This window comes from Tamandua tetradactyla, chromosome 11 (genome assembly GCF_023851605.1).
Source record: "Tamandua tetradactyla isolate mTamTet1 chromosome 11, mTamTet1.pri, whole genome shotgun sequence".
In the NCBI taxonomy this organism is placed as follows: domain Eukaryota; kingdom Metazoa; phylum Chordata; class Mammalia; order Pilosa; family Myrmecophagidae; genus Tamandua; species Tamandua tetradactyla.
Window position 1 is genome coordinate 86,800,430 of NC_135337.1, and position 24,592 is coordinate 86,825,021.

The window sequence follows — 24,592 nt, forward strand, 5'->3', positions numbered from 1 at the left end:
GCTGAAGTTTGCATAAGGGTAATCTCCAACATGTCAACTCGACTCTATTTGAAGTCTCTTGACCACTGAAACTGAATTTTGCCTGATTTCTTTTCCACATTTTGGTCAACAATATATTTCCAATCCCATGATGACAGGGCCAGGATCATCCCAGGGAGTCATATCCTATGTTTCCAGGGAGACACACCCATGGGAGTCATACACCAACTGGTGAGGAGGAAAGTGAGTTTTTTGCAGAGTTTGGCTTAAAGACAGGCCACATCACAGCAACAAAAGAGATTCTCTGAGGGTGACTCTTAGGTATAATTATAAATAGGCTTAGCATCAGCATTGTGAAAATAACTTTCATAAGGACATGCATTAAAATTGAGATAACATTAGGAATTCTCCCTATGGGGAAGATAAATTCTTCAACGTTTTCCCTAAGTCCCTCAAGGGGACTTTGCAAACTCTTTTTTTATTTTGTGCCCAAAATACTATGGAATTTATTAGGGTATTATGTTAATCTGTACAGAAAAATAAGACCTCAGTCTCTATTCAGGAATTAAAAGAAACCGTTGCCTCCACGAGATGGATCAAGATTAAAACATGGCTTTTCTAGGGTACATAATCCTTTCAAACCAGGAAAGACACCAAAGAATATTTGTCCTTACATTACTGACTTATTTCACTCAACATTATGTCCTCAAGTTTCACTCACCTTGTTTCATTCCTTACAGCTTCATTCCTTCTTGAAACTCCTCAACATTCTATCATATGTATGTACCACAGTTTTGCCTTGCATTCCTTATCAATGTACACGGAGGCCACTTCCATCCATTCCAATATTTTTCCCGTGAACATCGGTGTGCAAATATCTATTCATGACCCTGCTTTCAGTTCTTCCACCTGTATACCTAATATTGGGATTGTAGAATAATGTGGGAACCATATAGTTAGCCTCCTGTAGAACCAGCCCACTGCCCTCCAGAGGAGCTGCACCATTCAACATCCCTTCTAACAGTATCTCTCCACATTTTCTCCAGCACTTGTATCATTCAGCTTTTTACTGTCATATATTCACATATCACATAATCATCCATGGCATATATTCAGTTTTCATGGTATCATCATAAGGTTGTGCATTCATCATCACAACTTATTTTCACACATTTTTGTTACCTCATAAACAATAAAAATAAAAGTAAAATGAACATCCAAACATCCTTCACCATTTTCCCACTTATTATTATATTTTTGTCTTTATGACCTTACTCTTCTGTCCATACATTGGATAAAGGTAGTATCAGTCATAAGGTTTTCACAATCACTCCTTATAGTAAAAACCATATATTATGCAATCATCTTCAAGACCAGACTACATTTTGTTTCAGGTATTTCCCTCTAGTTATTCCAATACTCCCTGAAAAATGACACAGATATCTATTTAATCCATAAGAATAATCTGTAGAATGACCTCTTGACTGTGCTTGAAATCACTCAGCCACTAAATCTGTATTTGCTTCATTTCTATTCCCACTTTGGGTCAGGAAGTCTTTCTTAATCCTATGATGCTAGTGCCAGCCTCATCTCCAGGAGTCAGTTTCCATGTTACCAGGGACTTTTACATCCCTGGGATCATGTCCCATCTAGCAGAAGGCAGTCAGTTAGCCTGTGGAGAAAGCTTAAAGAGAGGTGCTACATCTAAGCAACAATGTAACTTCCCTCGGTGTGACTCTCAGGCATGATAATAAGCAGTCTAAGCTTCGTCACAGGAATGTGTTTCACAAGGGCAAAAACCAAGATCGAGGTCTTTGTCTGTTAAATTGGTACTACACAATGCTTGTGACAATTTCAAATGTTCCCTATGTGGGAAGTTTACAATCTAAATGAGTACATTTCTGTTTATTTTGGCAAAAAAGAAAAGAAAAAATAAGGAAACTACAACAAGAATCCCATATCCCTTCCTTATATACTCCTCTGTTATCATTTAGCTTTGGTATATTGCTTTTACTTAGAATTATTTTAAAAATATTGGAATGTTTTGAATAACTACTTCCTAGTCTGCATTAATAATATTTTCTCCATGACAGCTTTTTTCAACACCTTGCAAATGGTGAAATTCATTTATGTACAAGCTCTCTAAGTATTGCTACATTACACATTCCAGTTTTTATCCACTATCTTTATTTCTGGTGTCATATATGCCCCTAGACTTCCACTTTCAGCCATACTCACATTCAGCTTTGTTTGTTATACTTACAATATTGTGCAACCATCACATAGTATTGTAGTATCTATTTCTGGATTTTGACTATCAATCCTGTTGAATATCATGTACTCTTTCAGCATCAAGTGCCCAGATTCGACCCTCTTTCTATCTCTTGATAACCTGTGTTCCTCAACATTAACTCTCAGAGTTTGCTCATTACAGTTAGTTCATGTTAATGAGATAGTACAGGATTTGTCCTTTTGTTTCTGGTTTATTTTGCATAACAAAACATCCTCAGGATTCATCCAAGGTGTTGCATGTTTCATGACTTTATTCTGTCTTTCAGCTGCCTAGTATCCATCATATGCACATAGTACAATTTGTTTAGCCTCTTGTCCATTGGTAGACATTTGGGTTGTTTCCATTTCTAAGTAACTGTGAAAATGCTACTATAAATATTGCTGTGCAAGTGTTCATTTGTGTCCCTACTTTTAGTTCCTCTGAGTATAGTCCTAGTAATGGGATTGCTGAATCATATGGTGATTTTTTTACTTAACTTCCTGAGGAACTACCAAACTCTTTTTTCAAAATTATTAATTCTTCCCATGCATCATCTTCTTGATTTCTTTGAGTTCTATTTACATGTTTTCCCTTAGTTCACTGAACCTGTATAGAAGAGTTCACTTGATGTCTTTGATTAGTTCTTCCAATGTCAACCCTTCTTTGAGGTTGTATATATTTTTTCATTACAATGGGTCATGTCCTCTTGTTTCTGTATCTTCACTTCTTTATTGAATTTTGGCCATTTGTATATTTTGATAAGAACCCTGATAATCAGTTTCTCCCTCAGATGCAGACAGTTTTGCATTCAAAACCTCATTTGTCCAACATTGGTATAGCATCTCACAGTATCCAGGGGGTCCCTGAACCTATCTCGTGCTTATTGGCCCAGTTCCGAAATGCATAACTGGAATAGACATGTTCAGTGATCCTCATGCTGGTTTCCCTGAGGCTTTAAGATGGCTGGGACCAAGTCTGCTCTCTATTGTACCTGGGGGCACAGTGCCTGGCACATACTAGGTATGCAGTAAACATTGGTTAATTGGAACATGGGGATATATTCAGGAAGCACCAGTAAAATTTGAGATGGGAGTGGGAAGGGATGAGTGCAGAGAGGTAGACTGGGGTCAGATAGCAGGGCATCTACCCTTGTTGTGTTCCAAGTGAGTCAGGACTTTGCTCAGTAAGCATTAACGGGACATAATCTGATTTGTATTTTAGAAGGACACTGATGTTGGAGACCTTGAAGCCACTCAGCAATGCGTGCTGAGGGCGTGGATCAGTCTGCACCTTCTGCCATTGTCTGAGAGCCCAGGATGCAGCACCACCTTAAACTTATTTCTGTGGCGCTCCTCACCCGACCTGCAGGGTCACCTGTGGCAACTTGGGGAAAGCTGGGAGTGACATCCACAGATTCCTGAGCCACACGCTGTGGCAGGTCTGACCCAGGTGCTTGGACTCCTGCCCACTGTCACACTGCACTCACTCTAGGAAATGCAGCTCAGGCTAGACCACAAAGTTTGATGACAGACTTGCCCTCGAGTTCCTGATGGGGAAGAAAACCCTTGCCAGATTACAGGTACACAGAGTTGAAATCAAAGGAATTGTTTTAAAAAGGATGGTGGCTCTTTGTGCAGAAATCTACTCCCATCCTGCAGGCAAATCAACAGAAAATGCCCCTCTTGCTACAGCTTTTTACAAACCATTTTGTAAAATACCAACAATTCCCAATTGAGGTATTTACCTCAAGAGAAATCCGAGGAAACATACTGGGGTGCTGTTACCATTTTTCCTTTGAGCAAAGAGTGAGTTGGGCCTTTTGGAGATGGGCCATGCTGGACTCCACCTCACCATCACTCTGAAAGGGGATGAGGCCGTGTGTGGACTCCGAGGATCTCTTCTCTCCTCTGGATGATGCTGTGTCTCACCAGGTCCCTTGGCCCTATACAGACACCATGGAGACAAGCAGGTAGTGCTATGATATATTTAATGTTCTGAAAGAGATAAACTTTCAACCAAGAACTCCATATGCACCAAAGCTATGCTTCAAAAATGAGGGGCACTGAGTGTGAGCACACAAATGGACATTTGCCTTTTGCTGTCTATGGCGGAGGTGTTCACAATACACAATGAATGGAGGTGGTCCCAGGGTACAACAACTGAGGAATGGAAGGGGGAACCATGGTGTATACATACAGTGGACTACTGAGCTGCAGCAAGAAAGAATTAAGTTAGGAGGCATGAAACTAGGTGAATGAACATTATGGTTGTATGTTGAATGAAATATCAGAAGCAAAAAGACATTTAGTTCCTTCAGATGTGCAGTTCCGTTATTGACCTGTTGCCCTTCTGTGTTTTTATTATAGGGCTCCATAGCTATTACTTTCCCTCGGAGCATTGATTTCACTGCAGCGTATAAGTTCTGGTATATTGTATTTTACTTTTCATTTGTCTCAAAGTAGTTCTTGATTCCTGCTGTGATTAATTTTTGACCCTTTGGTTGTTTGAGACTGTTGTTTAACATCCATCTATTTGTGTATTTTCAGTTTTGCTTGGTTATTAATGTCTACCCTTAGTCCATTGTGGTCAGAGAAGATGGTGTTCTAGTTTACAAGCTGCTGGAACACAACACATGAGAGATGGATTTGTTTTTAATAAAAGGGGATTTCTTTCATTAGTTCTTCAGAGGTAAGGCAGCTAACTTTCATCTGAGGTTCTTTCTTACATGGGAAGGCTCTGGGTGATCTCTGCTGGCCTTCTCTCCAGGTCTCTGGTTCCAACAACTTTCCCTGTGGTGATTTCTTTCTGCATCTCCAAAGGCCTGGGATGAGCTGCGAGGGCTAGATGAGTTGTGCCGAGCTATTGGGCTGTGCTACATTGAGCTCTATCACTTAAGCACCAGCCAATTAAGTGAAACAGCATTGATTGTAGAAGGCACACCTCCTAGCTGACTGCAGATGTAATCAGTAACAGAAGAGGTTCACATTCCATTGGCTCATGACCACAACAACAGAACTAAGGTGCTTTCACCTGGCCAAGTTGACAACTGAATCTAACTACTAAATATGGTTTACTTAATTTCAATCATTGTCTTATTTCAGGCACCCAGTCCCAATAGCTCTGGTCACCTCAGCTCCACTCCATGGTCTGGTTTCACCATTGTGCTCTTGATTTTATCACAAGTCTTGTCTTGTGGCTCCACTCAAACTGCTTCACGGCCCCAGGTAAATTCCAGATTGAGGGACCCAGAACCAAACACCTCCATGGACACAGTTGCAGCCAATACACAAAGCCATCCAATACTTTTGTTTTGTGTCCCGATAATTAGGTCCAGCAAAAAGCTGTGTAACAGTGTGACACTGGGCATCCTTTTATTGTTTCCCATCTTAAAGAGAAAGCTTTTAGTCTTTCACCACTTGGTATGAGGTAGTCTGTATGTTTTTCATGTATGCCTTTTTCACATTGATAAAATTTATTTCCATTCCTACTTTTTGAAGTGTTTTTTATCAAGAAAGGATCCTATAGAAATGCCTTTTCTAAAGCAGTGGAAATGATCATTTCATTTTCCCCTTCATTTGGTTACTGTAATGTTTTGCTTTTATTGATTTTCTTATGCTGAGCCACACTTGAATACTTGGTATAAAATCCACTAGATCTGGTTGTGTTATTCTTTCAATGTGCTGTTGGATTCAATTTGCAAATATTTTGCTGAAGATTTTTGTACCTATATTCAATTGGTCTGTAATTTTCTCTTCTAACAGTATTTTTACCAGGCTTTGGTAATAGGGTGATGTTGGTTTCAAAGAATGAGATGGTAGTGTTCCTTCTTCAATTTTTTTGGAAGAACTTCAGGAGGATTGGTGTTATTTCTTCTTGGAATGATTCGTAGGATTCATCCATGTAGCCATCTGGTCCTGGGTTTTCTTGGTTGGGAAGAATTTGATGACTGATTCCATCTCTTTGCAATTTTTTCATTGAAATCTTCTGTTTCTTAAAGAGTCAGTGCAGGTGCCTTATGTGTTTCTAGGAGATTCCTTATTTCATCTCCCTTGTCTAATATCTTGGCATACAGTTGTTCACAGTATCATCTTATTATTCTTTTTATTTCTGTGTGGCCAGCAGTAATGTCACCCCTCACATTTCTTATTTTCCTTATTTGCATTTTCTCTCTATTTTGTCAGTCTTGCTAAGGGTTTGTCAATTTTATTGATCTCTTCAAAGAACAATTTTGGTTTCATTAATTCTATTCTTTTTCATTCTCAAATTCGTTTATTTCTACTCTAACTTGGTTATTTCTTTCATTCTGCTTACTTTGGGATTAGTTTGCTGTTCTCTATAGTGTACACTTAGAACTTTGATTTTAATTCCTTTCTTTTTAATATAGTCATTAAGGGCTAGAAATTTCCCTCTTAGCACTGGTTCATGGGATCCCATAAAGGTATATGTTGTGTTCTTGTTTTCATTTGTCTTGAGTATTTGCTGTTTTCTCCTGCAATTTCTTCATTGAACAATGGGTTGTTTAAAAGTGTGTTCTTTAAATTCCATATACTTGTGAATTTTCCCATTCTACCCATGTTGTTTATTTACAGCTTCATTCTATTATGGTCTGAGAAACTGCTTTGTCTAACTTCAATCTCTTTAAATTTATTGAGACTAGTTTTGTGACCAAATATGTGAACCATCCTGAAGAATGATCTATGAACAATTAAGAAGAATGTACACCTTGCTTTTTAGGAGGGCAATGTTCTGTCTATGTGTATTAGAACTTGTCAGTCATCATATTTTTCAAGTTCTCAGTTTCCTGGTTGATATTTTGCCAAGATATACCATGAATTGGAGAAAGCCCTTTACTAAATTCTCCATATATTTTTGTAACGGTGTCTATTGCTCCCTTCAGTTTTGTTGGTGTTTGCCTCATGTATTTTGGGGCATCCTGGTTAGATGCATAAATATTGACCTTTATTTATTCTTAGTGGGCTATACCTTTTATTACTATACAGTGTCCTTCCTTGTCTCTTTTAATATTTATGCTTTTTTTTTATCTAGTTTGTCCAATATGAGCATAGCTAGCTCTTCACTTTTTTGGTTACTGTATGTGTGGAATATATTCCTCCAATATTCCATTTTAATCCTCTTTGTGTCCTTGAGTCTAAGGTGACTCTTTTGTAGGCAGCATATTCATGGATCAGACTTTTTTATCCATTCTATCAGTCTGTGTCTTTTGATAGGGGATTTAATTCACTCACATTCAAGGTTATTACAGTGAAGGCAATACTCATTTCAAATATTTTATTCTTTGGGTTTTACATCAAGTCTTATTTTTGTCCCTTTCTACCATTTTAATTAAATGTGTTGATAAAATTGCTTTATACACTCCCCTCCCAGTCTCTCTCTCCTCCCTTTTTCTTTCAGTGTGCAGACCTCCTTTTAGTAGTATTTATTATTAGTGTTTCTTATAGGAAGGCCTCTTGTTGATGAACTGTTTCCACTATAAATATATAAAAATTTTGAATATTTCAACTCACCTTCACGTTTGAAAGACAGCTGGCCAAATAAAGAATTCTTGGCTGGGAGTTTTTCTGTTTCAGTACCTTTAATATATCATACCATTGCTTTCCTGCCTATATGATTTCTGATGAAAAATTGGTAACTAACCTTGTTGCAGTTCCTTTGTATGTTGTGAATTGCTTTTATCTTGCTCCTTTCAGGATTCTCCTCTTACCTTTGTCATTTCCATTCTTATTAGCATATGTTTTACAATAGATCTATTAGGATTTATTCTAATTAGATTACATTGCACTTCTTGGACATATACATTAATGACTTTCATAAGAATTGGGAATTTTTAAGCCATTAATTCTGCAGAGGAGTTTTCTTCCCCTTTTCTATTCCATTCTCCTTCTCTGACACCCATGATACATATGCATGTGTGCTTCATGCTGTTATTCAATTCCCTGAGACTCTGCTCAAAAGTAAAAAGGAAGTGAGGGGAAATAGGAATGTTGACCTTGGGGGAGAGCATGAGGAGATGCATTTTTGGCCCTCTCATTGAATAATGGTGTACCATCATTTGCATCCTTTGGAAACTCAGCTTTTGGTAGTGCTGTAAGGAATTCTTGTTTCTATATTGCACATATGCACATGTTGACACAGCTACATTATTATGGTGCATGCTAAGAGCTAAGTGCTCTGTTATGGCTCCTTAATTGTGTCTTAATTAAAATGGTGTTCCTTGGTCCTGAAAGTGTTTTTTCATTCCCTGATCTGAAAAATTAATCTTTTAATAGAAGAAAACATTTTTCCAAATATTCTTCATTTTAGAATCCCAGTAAAGAATTTGTTAAATTTACACAATATAATAAAATTAAAGAGAACGGAGCTCACCCAAAATTATTCTTCTCTTCCTTCTATATAACAAAACATTGGTATTTTGAAGGCATCAATCAACTCCCCATTTCTCCAGGAAAAATATTTCCCTTTATAACCTCTTGTTATTCGCTCACACATTTCATGTAAATTTCACTTGCTGAAATCTATATCATAATGTCTCTTTTCAAGTTTTTCGTTTAAAATAAAACATAGTTCCATTCCTGCAGTCTGCCCATGCCAAAAAATATAAATAAATAAATAAATAAATAAATAAATACACAAAACCTAATACTGCACTTGTCTCACCAATAACAAACAATTTGTTGATTTTTTCTTGTAGTCATATGTAGATTCTTTGAGAATAAAATTTAATTGTCTATGAGAAGAAATTTATCCCCTAAATTCAGTGTGAATCATTTCTTTTCCCATATATTTTAAGAAACTTGGGGAAGAAAACTATTCTAGTGATAAAATCCATGAAGACTTTTTTGTCTGAGGGAAAAACAGAAGTCACTAGAGCAGTAATTGAAGTAAAGATGAAAGGTCTATGGCAGAGTTGTAATGAAAACCATTGCATGATTGAAAGCACTCAGTCATGACATGCTTTTTAAAATATCTTTTCTTAGGACCCTATGTACTATCTAGGGCATCTTAGAAAATAAACAGGGAATTTTGGAAAAAATGCAATGCCCTCTCTCCTAAATTACACTCAGAGTACAAGTTTGGCATCTATCATCAAGTCTAAATGATATAGTGTCAAGTAGGTGCAGTGGACTGATTCCTATCAGCTATTTCTTCCTGCTTCTGGTTTTTGTCCCTGAACTCCAGAAGATGGTGAAATAACAAGGCTATTTAACCAATACTTAGGGCAAAATCTTCCTACTACCTGGATTGCAGAAAATGAAGCAAGTTTCTACAGCCAAGAATTTCACTGATATCTTCATGTTTATCTAATGTTCCTGGTGATAGCCTAAATAAAATACTCCCTGCTGACTGTTTCTCAATGTTTTATAAATTTTCAATTACTTGAGGAAAAAAATACCCCTATCTTCTCCCACATTGTTGCGACTTCATGCTTACTAAGTTTTGTCTAAAAACACTTATATAAAATCAAAAAAAGAGACATCAGCTTGAAAAAATGAGCAATAAGGTTAAATTTTTAAATACAAATACTGATAGAACAACAATGGATTTTCCAGGATAGGAATATTGGAATGAATATATTAACTACTTTTATGTCAGAACAATAATGATGCTATTTCCCTCAAATAAATATATACCATTGGTTTATGTATAGCATGGGTAGTGAAATGAGGGCAAAACAGTATCTTCCTAAATCTCACTTACTGCTGTTTCAATGTGTGTTTTAGGTTTAGGGTTAGGGTTAGGGTCAATGTTACTGATAGGATCTCTAAGGGAAAGAGTGTGAGACAGACACCTCATTTGCCTTCCTGCTCTTATTTGAGTGAAAACTTCTACTTCGTTTAAGAAGGCACATAGAAGCATATGGAATGAGACGAGACATTCAATTTAGAAAGTGAAGAGAAATGGAAGTCCTTGAGCCTTCTTGCTGTTACTGGTATGAAAAACAGCCACATGAGCATTCAGTCACTTCATGGTAATTGAAAGAATCCTGAAACCCAGTTTTGGAAAATCAGAGAAAGATATCCAATTGTAGCTTCACTTCGGTTAATGCTGGAAATCTACCCTGCATGCAGAAAGTCCCATGACACAATTGAAATTTAGCCACAATGTCAGCTGAGTGAAGTAAGTGAAATGGAAAGAAGACCTCATTTCCTACCCTTATTTTGTGAGAAACTGTATCTTGGAGAAACACAGACTTAGGGCAATTATTTGAACGCAGCCACAAATTCGATTTTAGGAAGAATGTCAAATAGCGCCACCTGGAGTTTCACTGCTCTTCTTCGAATGATAAAGAGCATTTTAATAATGTTCACACCGAGTGCTATTTGAAAGTGACCAGGAAGTTGTTTCGTCAAGACAGGTGAAAGAGCAGTGGTAAAGGATACTCTGCAGTGAAATGAGGGCAAAACAGTATCTTCCTAAATCTCACTTACTGATGTTTCAACGTGTGATTTAGGTTTAGGATTAATGTTACTGATAGGAACTCTAAGGGAAAGAATGTGAGACAGACCCATCATTCGCCTTCCTGCTCTTATTTGAGTGAAAACTTCTACTTCGTTTAAGATGGCACATAGAAGCATATGGAATGAGGCACACATTCAGTTTAGAAAGATAAGAGAAATGGAAGTCCTTTAGCCTTCTTGCTGTTACTGGCATGTAAAACAGCCACATGAACGTTCAGTCACTTCATGGTAATTGATAGAACCCAGAAAAACATTTTTGGGAAATCCATGAAATAGATTGAACTGTCTCACTTCCACTAATACTGGAATGCTAGCCTGCATGCAAACACTCCTTGACACTATTGAAATTTAGCCACAATGTCAGCTGCGTGACGTAAGTGAAATGGAAAGAAGACCTCATTTCCTGCCCTTATTTTGTGAGAAACTGTATCTTGGAGAAACACAGACTTAGTGGAATTATTTGGAAGCAGCCACAAATTCGATTTTAGGAAGAATGTCGAATAGTGCCACCTGGAGCTTCACTGCTCTTCTTTGAGTGATAAAGAGCATTTTAACAATGTTCACATGGAGTGCTATTTGAAAGTGACCAGGAAGTGGTTTCGGCAAGGCAGGTGAAAGGGTAGTGGTACAAGATACTCAGCAGTGAAATGAAGGCAAAGAGTGTCTTCCTAAATCTTTCTTACTGCTGTTTCAACATGTGCTTAAGGTTTAGGGTTAATATTACTGAAAAGATCTCTTATGGAAAAAATGTGAGACAGACCCATCATTCGCCTTCCTTCTCTTATTTGAGTGAAAACTTCTACTTCATTTAAGAAGGCACATAGAAGCATATGGAATAGGCAGACATGCAGCTTAGGAAGATAAGAGAAATGTATGTCCTTTAGCCTTCTTGCTGTTACTGGTATGTAAAACAGCCACATGAACATTCTGTCACTTCATGGGAATTGAAAGAACCCAGAAAACCAGTTTTGGAAAATCCGTGAAATAGATCCAATTGTAGCTTCACTTCGGTTAATGCTGGAAAGCTACCCTGCATGCAGACAGTCCCTTGACACTATTGAAATGTAGGCACAATGTCAGCTGCGTGCAGTATGTGAAATGAAAAGAAGACCTCATTTCTTGCCCTTATTTTGTGAGAAACTGTATCTTGGAGAAACACAGACTTAGTGCAATTATTTGGAAGCAGCCACAAATTCAATTTTAGGAAGCAACTCAATTAGAGCCCTGTGGAGCTTCGCTGCTCTTCTTCGAGTGATAAAGAGCATTTTAACAATGTTCACACCTAGTGCTATTTGAAAGTGACCAGGAAGTTGTTTCGTCAAGGCAGGTGAAAGAGCAGTGGTACAAGATACTCTGCAGTGAAATGAGGGCAAAACAGTATCTTACTAAATCTCACTTACTGCTGTTTCAACATGTGTTTTAGGGTTAGGTTTAGGGTTAGGGTTAGTGTTATTGCTAGGGTTAGGGTTAGGTTTAGGGTTAGCGTAGGTTTCGGGTTAGAGTTAGGGTTTGGGTTAGTATTTTGGGTCGGACTTGGATTTGGTTTAGGGCTAGTGCTTGGGTTAGGATTAGGGTTATGTTTAGTGTTAAGTTTAGGGCTAGGGTTAGTGTTAAGGTCAGGACTGGGACTAGGGTTATTGTTAGGGCTAGATCTACAGTTAGCGTTAGGGTTAAGTTTAGGGTTAGGGTTAGGGCTAGGGTTAGGGTTATGGTTAGAGTTTGGGTTAAGTTTAGAGTTAGGGTTAAATTTACGGTTAGGGCTATGGCTAGGGTTAGAGTTAGGTTTCGGGTTAAGGTTGGGGCTAGGATTAGTGTTAGGGTTATTGTTAGAGTTTGGATTAGGGATAGGGTGTTAGGATCTATAAGGGAAAGAATGTGAGTCAGAGACATCATTCACCTTCCTGCTCTTATTTGAGTGAATGCTTCTATTTCACTTAACAAGGCACATAGAAGTATATGGAATGAGGCAGACATTCAGTTTAGAAATGTAAGAAAAAGGAAGACCTTTTGCCTTCTTGCTTTTACTGGCATGAAAAAAAGCAGCATGGGCATTCAGTCCCTTCATGGTAATTGAAAGAACCCAGAAAATCAGTTTTGGAAAATCAGTTAAATAAATCCAATATATTGATTACATCTCCCTTCCTCCCAGTTAGTTCATTTTTGATTATGGCAGATCTTCGGGTTCAATGAGGTGGAGACTTAGGATGTTTGATTGTAAATTTTCTGGTGAGCTTTTGTCATGCCACAGATGTTAGTCTCTTCCTTCCCCATCCAATGCCGCCTGTGCCCTGGAACTGAACTGTTAAGAAGATGTACCCTTCAATTGAAATTACTCTGTCTTAAACCTCAAGTTCATATTATTGCCATTCTACAAAGCATTTTCATAATGTGCTAAATTTAAAAATGCATTTTGATTTCTGAGTGAAGAAACAAATTACCAATCCCACCATGAAGGTGGTCTGTTTTTCCATTTAATACTATTTTATTTATAAATAATGTCATCTTCTTCTGTGTATGTAGAATTCAGTCAGGGACTTCCAGAGCTTAAGTTAAGCTACTTATGTTAGCTAAAATTCTAAAGCTTCAGATGAGCCAGCTGTTGCCACTGATGGAACGAGTTCACTTGCTTTCATCCTACTTTGCTCTTTGTATTGGATTTGAAGGTACTAATGCTATGTGTCTTTTTCCTAAATATCCCTGTGCCCTCTATACAGCTTTCTGTCCAAGAACTACCAGTATGTTTTGGCCTTGGCTTTTGTCATTGAAGAAATCAACAGGAACCGCCATCTTTTATCCAACATTTCTCTGGGATATGATGTGTATAATGCCCTACACAGTGAACAGAAGACATTGGAGAGTACCATCCTTTGGCAACCAGGGCTGGGCAAAGTCATCCCTAATTATACCTGCAGGACAGAGAGAAAATCTGTAGCAGCTATTACAGGAACAACATGGGCAGTTTCCACTCAGATTAGGACACTCCTGGAACTCTACAAAGTATCACAGGTGAGTCTGGGTGGAAGTGAAGAGATATGATCTCATGTCTCTTTTGGTGCCATTATCAGGGGCCTTTATAAAACAAAAGGTGAAATGAGGGAGTTGTGCTTATGCATCTCTCAATGGGTACAACCAGTATCAGAAACATGGGATGGGCATATGTCCTTTATTTGGAATAGAAAGAAGGAATTTGGGGAAGGAATCAAAGGAGATTCCTGGAACTCTCTGAATCCTAAATTATTTCCTAGAAAACTCTCTATGACTGGGGATGATTATAAAACCGAATGAGCAAATCTTCCCCTCTGCCACTTTCCACCAGTGCTTAATATTCATCGGGACTGAGGTTGTGCTCCTCACTAATCCTCTTTCTTATATTGCTTCATTTTATGTTCCCCCTTTAGCTTTCCTACGGTCTTTTTTATCCTGACCTGAGTGATGGTGGCCAGTTTCCATCTCTCTATCAGATGGCCCCCAAGGACACATCTCTGGCCCTTGGCATGGTCTCATTGATGCTGCATTTCAGCTGGACCTGGGTGGGACTGGTCATCTCAGAGGACAAGGGAGGCTTTCAGTTCCTCTGGGACTTGAGAGGAGAGATGGACAGGAAGGGAGTCTGTGCAGCCTTTGTGGAAATGATCCCCGTCACTGAGAGGTCATATTACTCCAACTACTGGAAGTATCATTTGCGGACCAAGGAATCCTCAGTGAATGTGGTTGTCATTTATGGTGACACTGACTCACTACTAGGTTTGAACTTTTGTAAATGGGAATATTTAGTGTCCCAGAAAGTCTGGATTACGACCTCAAAATGGGATTTTGTCAACATTGAAAGAGAGTTTTTACTTGACTCATTCCATGGGACTCTCATTTTTTCACACCACCATGGTGAAATACCTGATTTCAAGACTTTTATCATGACTGCTAACCCTTCCATGTACCCTGAAGACTTTTACCTCAGCCATTTGTGGCTCATCTCTTTTGGTTGTGTGATTTCAAAACCTGACTGTAAAACACTGGAGAACTGTCCACCCAATGCCTCCTTGGAGTCCTTGCCTTGGTTTGACAAAGACATGATGGAAGGAAGTTATCATGTGTACAATGCAGTGTATGCCATGGCTCAGACCCCTCATGAAATGCTTCTTCAACATGCAGAAATGCAGTCAGTGGGAAATGGACATGGGCTGGTGGTTGACCCCTGGCAGGTAATGTCTCTTCCATTTGAAAGTGTGTGTATTTCAGAACTTGTAATAAAAAAAATTGTGGTTTTCAAAGCGATAGGCTGAGTCCCCAATCTTAGGCTTTGTTCATATGAAACTTAACCCCACAAAGGATAGGTCAAGCCTACCTAAAATTAGGCCTAAGAGTCACCCCCAAGAGAACCTCTTTTGTTACTCAGATGTGGCCTCTCTCTCCAGTCAACACAACAAGTAAACTCACTGCCCTCCCCCTGACTACATGGGACATGACTCCCAGGGGTGTGGACCTTCTTGGCAACGTGGGTCAGAAATCCTAGAATGAGCTGGGACTCAGCATCAAGGGATTGAGAAAACCTTCTTGACCAAAAGAGGGAAGGGTGAAATGAGACAAAATAAAGTGTCAATGGCTGAGAGATTCCAAACTGAGTTGAGAAGTTATCCTGGAGATTATTCTTACACATTAAATAGATATCACCTTGTTAGTCAAGATATAATGGAGAGGCTGGAGAGAACTGCCTGAAAATGTAGAGCTGTGTCCCAGTAGCCATGTTTCTTAAAGATGATTGTATAATGATATAACTTTCACAGTGTGACTGTGTGATTGTGAAAACCTTATGTCTGATGTTCCTTAGTTACCTTATCAATAGACAAGTAAAGCATATGGCATAAAAATAAATAATAGGGGGAACAAATGTTAAAATAAATTTAGTAGATTGAAATGCTAGTGATCAATGAAAGAGAGAGGTAAGGGATATGGTATGTATGAATTTTTTTCTGTTGTCTTTTTATTTCTTTCTCTGAATTTATGCAAATGTTCTAAGAAATGATCATGATGATGAATATGCAACTATGTGATGATACTGCAAATTACTGATTATATATGTAGAATTGAATGATCATATGTTAAGAATGTTTGTGTCTATTTCTTGTTATATTTAAAAAAATTAATTTAAAAGAAATTAAGCCAAAAAATTGTGGTTTTCAGGTTCCACATATTCCCAAGCCAAGAAGTTTAGTGTCTTTCTCCAAAACATCAGGAGTTTATGTACTTCTTTCACTGTCTAGGAGGTAAATCTAGTCCTAGGTAGAAAGATCATCAAACAGAAGGTCCTAGTGGCAGGGAGGAAATGAGTTATGAACCAAGGTCAATGCTTTGTGTTGGTAAGGATCTCAACATCCTACACAATTAATATTTTCAACAAGAAATAACTAGACTTCTTCCATGAAAGTTTTAAATGACGACCGGGAGAGAACTAGGTCTTTAAGTGATTGTGAAACCCAGGCACTGTAATGGATACTCTACATAAAAGATCCCATTTAATTTTAGAAACCACTTCAGGTATTGATAAACTTGCTTTGAAAGATGATGCTCTAGGAGAATTCAGAATGTAAAGGAGTGTGGTTAGATTTGATCCTTCCATTAAGATTTTTCTGCATCCACACTCACAGATTTCTGGATCCCCCTTGTCTTTGGAAGAGATTCTAATATTTTATAACATCAGATTATATTCTGATATTTTGTAAACATTAGATATTGTAGCTCTCAAATGCTTTCATTTGTTTTACTTCATTGGATACTAATAATAAAGTAGCATCATGAAGCAGGGGAAAAGGGGATGTTCAACAATATGGGTTTTCTGTCTTTAATACTGGGGTGCACTTTCTCACAGAATGATGCATCTCTTTTAGCTGCACCCATTTCTGAGAAACATGCAATTTTCCAATCCTGTTGGTGATCTAGTGACTTTGGATGAGGAAAAGAAATTGGATGCCAGTTATGACATTCTCAACTTTTGGAATTTTCCAGAAGGTTTTGCACTTAAAGTGAAAGTAGGACAATTTGCCTCAGATGTGCCACATAATCAACAATTGTCTCTATCTGGGGAGTTGATAGAGTGGGCCATAGGATTTTTAGAAGTGAGTAAGACCCAAGCACCATGGTTTATATTACATATAAATGACCAAAACTTTGTCGTGGTGTTCTTTTTGTCCCCTTATTATTCAGAAAATGACTACATCTGGTGTTTAACAACTCACCTTTAAAGTTGAAGAAATTTCATATCCTCTGTCCAATAGATTGAAAGAGAACACATTATTCAAATATATTTCTAATTATTATATATTTCATAACATACAATAAATATGACAGCCTATAATTAATGTGATTTCGGTATTTAAAATTTGAATCTGTTTGTGGTTCAACATCTCAAACAGTCTAATTATTAGAAGGTTAGTTAAAGTCAGAGCTGTGTTAACTCATCTCTGATTTTCTTCAGACTCCCCACTCTGTACAGTGAGAGGTGTATTCCTGGATTCAGGAAAACCTCTCAGGAGAAAAAGCCTGCCTGTTGCTTTTTTTGCATCCCCTGCCCAGGAAATGAGATTTCCATTGAGTCAGGTAAGTGTGACTCTCAAAGAAAGCCCCCACCAATATTTTATCACCAAAACATATAATATTTCCCATTGAAATGACACATTTCCTCTGCCCTGAACTACCTTTTGTGTCATTCCTTTCAAACTTGCAGGCAAAACCATCTCTAGGAAACCTTTTTATTGACCCCAGCACAGTAACTTAAGTTTTCATCTAACTTGGAACTTAGCACATGGTATTATACATATACAATTTCCATCTTGTTTGAAAGGATATTTAGATTATGTGGAAAGAGTGGATCTAAACCATCCTAAGTTTCAGCACAATGATGACATAGCATGCCCCTAATGAGTAGGTTTCAGTTTCTGCTCTCCTTTCATTCAGAGCTGACTAGGGGAGAGAAAACACAGAGTCATTTCATGTTCATGCATAAAAGTACATAATGGGATGTTCTAGTTTGCTAGCTGCCAGAATGCAATATGCCAGAAACAGAATGACTTTCAAAAAGGGGAATTTGATAAGTTGTTAGTTTACAGTTCTAAGGTCGAGAAAATGTCCCAATTAAAATAAGTCTATAGATATGTCCAATCAAAGGAATCCAGGGAAAGATACCTTGGTTCAAGAAGTCTGATGAAGTTCAGGGTTTCTCTCTCAAGTGAGAAGACACATGACAAACACAGTCAGGGTTTCTCTCTCATCTAGAAAGGCACAAAGGCGAACATGGTCAGGGTACCTGTCTCATCTGGGAGGGCACATGGAAACCATGGCATCATCTGCTAGCTTCTTCTCCTGGCTTCCTGATTCATGAAGGTCCCCAGGAGGCATTTTTCTTCTTCATCTCCAAAGGTCGCTGGTTGGTGGACTCTGCTTCTCATGGCTATGTCATTCTGCTCTGCTGTCTCTGAATGTCTATTCTCCAAAATGTTTCCTCTTTTATAGGACTCCAGAAACTTATCAAGACCCACCCAATTGGGTGGAGACATGTCATCACCTAATCCATCTTAAAACCACTCTTGATTAAATCACATCTCCAAGGAGATGATCTGATTACAGTTTTAAACATACAGTATTGAATAGGGATTATTCTACATTTATGAAATGGGATTTTGATTAAAACATAGTTTTTCTAGGGGGCATAGTTCCTTTCAAACCAGCACAAGGGACCAATGGAAGAATATCTACATTGAGGCAAGGGGGCTCATAGAATTCTTCCTAGAGGCAGTAGTATTAATATTATGTAAGATGAATGAAGAGTGGGACAAATTCTTGGCAGAATTATTAGAAGTGGCAAAAAAGGCAAGTTACCACTGCATGTAATATTCAGAGGTGCAGAAAACTGAAAAAACAAAGTTCTCTGTAATAGGATCACAGAGTATACTGGGTGTTGGGATTGAACATGATGCCAAATCGGGACGGAAAATCAGTATTTAAGATTTTTTCATACTGTAACTAATATCCTTAAAATACTTACATTTGTGGTATTTTAAATGCTAGAATCACCTTAACTGTGGGGATTTTCCAATTTCTTTCTGTGATTAATAAGGAGCTTAATATCACAAAATAAGTATTGTAATTTCAGTTCTTTGAAATGTGTTGAGTGACGATATAACCTGGCATTTAGTCAAACTGAGAAAAATGATTCATGCACACATTGGGTATAAGGTAAGTTGGAGTACATGTTCCAAGTGCATATATAAAGACCACTGTACCCATCCATTTCAATTTCCACATGCTTGGAGATTTAGAAATATTTTTTAAACAACCAATACTTAAAATTATGCCAGTGCTCAGCCGACCCCGGGGCGGAGACCTTGTTCCCAGCTCAGGGTTTCGTGGCAGCAAAGAAATCACAGATGAGAAAGCAGATACTGAGTAAATTTACTAGAGGAGAGTACACCATGCACATGCTGACGGGAGAGATGCCTGATGGACTTTTCTGTGCTGGCTCATTGCCATGCTTTCAGGCTAAAAGCCAGGTATGGAAAATTCCAAATGCCCCTTTGTACTCTACTCCCTTCCCCCTCTTTCCCTCTTGTTTTTTTTCAGCCATGTCTGAGAAGTGGAGCAAAGGATTCCAACACCTAATGTTTCGTGCTTGTGGTTAAGCCATTTCGTATCTTGCTTTAATTTCTTATGCAGCCCCAAAGTTGAATTAATCCTTCAGCTCTGAGTCTAGACTGAGCGATGCCCCTGGGTGAATTTTTCTAACCTCCCTCAGTAGGAATTATAAGATGCTTTGAAATTGAAAATACTACATATCAATCCTTCTTTGGTGGACCCAAAGATGTTCATAGAGAAAAAAAAAACTATAATTTTAAGACTATATATACTTGAGTATAATTTTGCATTTTTTAAATGTAAGCAGTTGAAATTCTAAGTATTCAAGCAAACTAAAGAACAGCAAGCTAAACATAAAGAAAATAGAAGATATAAAATGATGCATATATAAAGAAAGTGCAATAAAAGACAAATATAGAGGCAATAAACAAAGACAAAGCTAATTCTAATAGAAGATAAAATTGGTAAACCCATGCTGGCTTCAGCAGCACATGTTTAAAATTAAAATAATACAGAGAAGGATGACACGCAAATTCGTGAAGTGTTCCATATTTTTGAAAGAAAAAAATTGGTAAACCCCTAGAATGATTTATTAAGTAAAAAAGAAAAATTGCAAAATAAGGAATACCAGATAATCTGTACAGAATTTTTTAGCATCATGAAAATATAGTACAAATAATTTAATGCAAAAATATTTGAAATTTTAAGTTTAATTCACAAATTCCCAGAAAAATAAAAGTTATCAAACTGTCCTAAGAAAAAAATGAAAAATCTGAAAAGTTTCATATCCACTATAGATAATGGATATCTACTTTAAAACATTCTCATAAATTTTTATTGTGACCAATGGCTTCACTGGGTATTCTACCAGACATTCAAGGAAGAAAGTAATATCTGTTTACTCAAACTCTTCCAAATAAGGAAAAAATGGGAAAACTTCTCTATCTATTTTATGAGAAGAACATAACATTTGTACCAAAATCTGGCAAGTTCATTACCAAAAAAGGAAATTTACAACCACTTCCTTTTTTGAAATTAAACTCATGTTACTTAAAACATCTGCATTCAAAATCCAGCTATATTTTATGAAGCTATGTCATGACAAAGATTGGTTCATGCAGCTCAATTTAGTATATGAGCCCCCCAAAAGGAGAAATAGAATCTCAATAAATGCAGGAAAACGTTTAATAAAACTCAACACCCATTCATGACTTTAAAACAAACAACATAAACAATCTTAAAAATTAGTAATAGAAGGGAACCATGTTAACCCCATAAAGGATACTTTTTGAAAACTAGAGTAAATATCAAACCTTATGGTGCAATATTGAAAGCATTTCAAGACAGTGAGATCAAGAATGAGACAACAATGCTCAATATTACCATTTCTACTGGACATTATCCTGGAAACCCTTCCCAATGCAATATTAACAACAAAAGAAATGATAGGAATAATTACTGGAAAGCAGAAATAAAACTGACTTTATTTGAAAGCAATATCATTGTGTAAATTTAAAATCAAGAAAATTTTATAATCTGAGTTTAGTGGTCTGAGTGCAAGGTTAATATACATATTTCTAAATTGATATATGCCAGCCATAGGGCATTCTAAAATGAAATTTTAAAAGTTGACATTTAAAACATCCTGAAAGTTTTAAATGCTTATAAATAAAATTAAGGAAAGTTTGGAAACCATCTTCACATAAATTTATAGAAGAAGATTGATAAATACTTTAAGAAGCTTGAAATAAATTGACGGGTATACCATGTCCATGGATGAAAAGATGTAACATTATAAAGATTTAAGTACACTCCAAATGGATCAATTGAATCAATGTAATTGCTATCACAATCTATTTGTGGCAATACAACTTATTATTAAGTGAAAAAAGGTAAGATAAATTTAAAGATAATCAGTGGAATGGGAATGCTTTTACTACTTGTTTCAAGTTTCTTAAAATCACAATAATGTAGTTTTAACATAATGATAAAAAAAAATAAAAGGATACAAATGGCAAATCCAGAAACAAAATGGTCACATTTGAATTCATCAGTAACAGGAATACTGCAGTTCTAAATGTAAAAAATAAAAGATTTTAAAGGAACACCATGGAGAAGAACATTGTCAACTTGTGAAGCAAAAATTTCTTAAACAAGACAAATATAACACTAAAGGACAAATTTAATAAATGTAACTATATTAAAATTTCTATTTTCTATCCATCAGTAAAAGATCAAGCTAGCAAGTGGAATAAAACATTTAAAATAGATCTAGCCAATAAGAAATCATATCTATGATATATAGGGAGCTCCTACAAAACAACAATAAAGGCAGAAAATCCATTAGAAAAAAATCATGACTGGGAACAGGGTCTTCATATTAAAAATGTTTAAATTTCCAATGCGAGACAGTGCTCAGATTAACTAGTCACAAGGGAACTCCAAATATAAATCTTAGTAAATATCTGAAATTATCCCTAATAATAGCTAAAATTAACCAGACTTACTGTGTCAAGTGTTGGTGAGAATATGGAATAACTGTAACTCATATTGCTTGTTGGTGTGGAAATTGGTGTATTTATTTGGAAAACCACATGGTATTACCTTCAAAGGTGAATATTTGCCTATTATGTGACCTAGAAATATAGCATCATATTTGTGCCATATGTACAAACATGCTCATAGCGGCATTATTTGCAATGACCCAAACCCATATATGGTTCAAACTTCCATCACCAGTAAATTGGGTAAATAAAAGATGATGTGTCAATGTAATTGCATTCTGTCCAACAATATAAGTGAATGGATTATCCCACTTCATGCCCGCAAAGATACCTATATTTTAAAAATATAAATTACTAAGTATTGGTGGTGATCTGAAAAAATTGGAATTCTAGTGCATTGTTAGTGGTTATTTAAAATGGTGCTGCCATGGTGAAAAGCAATATGGCAGTTCCTTAAAGCGTTAAATATAAAATTACTATATGACCAGGCAGTTCCATCTCTAGGCATATACACAAACAGAGTGAAAAGAGATTTTCAAACAGATAATTATGCACAATGTTTATGACAGCATTATTCCCAACCACCAACAGGTGGAAGGAATCCAAGTACACATGGATAAATGAATGGATAAGCAAAATATGGTAAAGACACAAGGGGAAATATATGCTTGGACATGGTGTGTTTGTAAAAAGAAAATATCAAAAATATATATTTAAAAAGTGAATAAACTATAGCTATAGCCAGTGGCATGAATGAATCTCACAAACATAATATTGTGTAAAAGGACCCAAGCAGCATTAGTTTCCAGGATTATGTATAAGGAAGGTAGTTTCTTTGGAGAAATGACATAGGTGATGATTTAAAGGGTTGGGTTATGGATTCGTGAGGGGCTGGTTATGTGCTCTGCCTTGGCCCGTGTGGTGTTACACATGTGTTCAATTCCTTATAATTCATTAATCAGTACATATGTGATTTGTGCCCTTTAAAGAGTGTATATTATCTGCCAAACACATATTTTTTAAAAAGAAAAGTATGAGAACTTAAGAGTAAATGATAAATGCAACTGTTATCCAATCAAAGGTCTAAAATTCTAAAGGAATGCCAGAGGTCTGAGAAAACGTTTGTGGGAAGGAAACTAAACAGACTGAAACACAGAGTTAATACAGGATGAAAAGATTTGGTTTAAAACTGCCCACGGCTGTGTACTTGGGTCTTGTGAGTAAGAGAAACTTACTGAAATTGGGCTGATGACACTTTGCATTTCTTAATAGATACAAAGCAGTGTGTGAAGTGTCCAGATCGTCAGTATGCAAACAGGGAGAGAACTCGCTGCCTCCAAAAAGCTGTGACCTTCCTGGCTTATGAAGACTCTCTGGGGATGACTCTGGTCTGCACAGCTCTTTGCTTCTCTTTGCTCATGGCTGTTGTTCTTGGGGTCTTTGTGAAGCACCAAGACACTCCCATAGCCAAGGCCAACAACAGGGCTCTCAGCTACATCTTGCTCATCTCCCTCCTCCTGTGCTTCCTCTGCTCGATCCTCTTCATCAGTCGTCCTAACACAACCACCTGCATCCTCCAACAAATCGCATTTGGTATGGTGTTCACCGTGGCCATGTCCACTGTCTTGGCCCAAACCATCACCGTGGTTCTGGCATTCAAGGTCACTGTACCAAGGAGAAGGATGAGGCAGTGGTTGGGGTCAGGGGTACCTAACTCGGTTATTCCCATCTGCTCCCTGATCCAGATGACTGTCTGCAGAATCTGACTGGGAACTTCTCCCCCATTCTTTGACATAGATGCACACTCTGAGCCTGGCTATATCATCATCGAGTGCAACAAGGGCTCAGTCACTGCCTTCTACTGTGTCCTGGGTTACCTGGGATGCTTGGCTGTGGGGAGCTTCACCATAGCTTTCAGGTCCAGGAACCTGCCCAACACTTTCAATGAAGCCAAGTTCTTGACCTTCAGCATGCTTGTGTTCTGCAGTGTTTAGGTCACTTTCCTCCCCATCTACCACAGCACCAAGGGGAAGGACATGGTGACCATGCAGATCTTCTCCATCTTGGCCTCCAGTGCTGGATTGCCGTGCTGCATCTTTGCCCCAAAATGCTATATGATTTTGTTAAGGCCAGAGAGGAACACTCAGCATGCACTATGATGCAAAGTATATTCTGGGGGCAGTAAGCCTCCTTAAGTTTTAACTCATGTTTCCTACAATTAATAGAAACCATAGATTCCCATTGTCATATTTTAAATATAATCTGTTTCTAAATATACATACAAATACCTCTTTGTATAGGTCCCTTAATATTTATTATTTCATTACTTTTTTTCTCTCTTCAACAATAAAAGCCTGTTTTAATATGCTGAACTTGATGGTATGTTCTGTTTGATAGCTGACAAACTATTTCCATCCTCGTTATTGCATCATTTTACACCTTAAGAGAGAGTAAAACTGCATGATATCTGTGCCACTGAAAACTGTGCCTGACAGAAATGTTATTTAGTGAAGATCATCTAGAAGAAGAATACTTTGCCCTGTGCTCTCTAGGTTCTCTGAGGTCCACCTCTGACCATATTCCAAAAACAGGAAGCTTTGTGCATGGACCATTAGCTTTGCTTCTCTCAGAAGAACCTTCTGAAATATAGTTTATTTAATACCATGCCCTGGTTTCAGGAAATAGTGATGAATAAACATTTCTTTTTTTAATTATAGAACTGTTATAAAAAGCTCTGT

At 37.4% G+C, this 24,592-nt stretch overlaps 1 protein-coding gene across 1 annotated transcript; it reads left to right on the forward strand.

Annotated features, from left to right (window-relative positions):
* Nucleotides 1-4,119: 4,119 nt before the first annotated feature.
* LOC143649208 (vomeronasal type-2 receptor 116-like) lies at nucleotides 4,120-24,013 on the forward strand. The gene is given in 7 exon segments (XM_077119395.1): nucleotides 4,120-4,220; nucleotides 13,443-13,734; nucleotides 14,127-14,927; nucleotides 16,611-16,838; nucleotides 17,198-17,211; nucleotides 17,213-17,319; nucleotides 23,127-24,013. Coding segments are annotated over 7 exon segments (2,430 nt in total).
* Nucleotides 24,014-24,592: the final 579 nt, after the last annotated feature.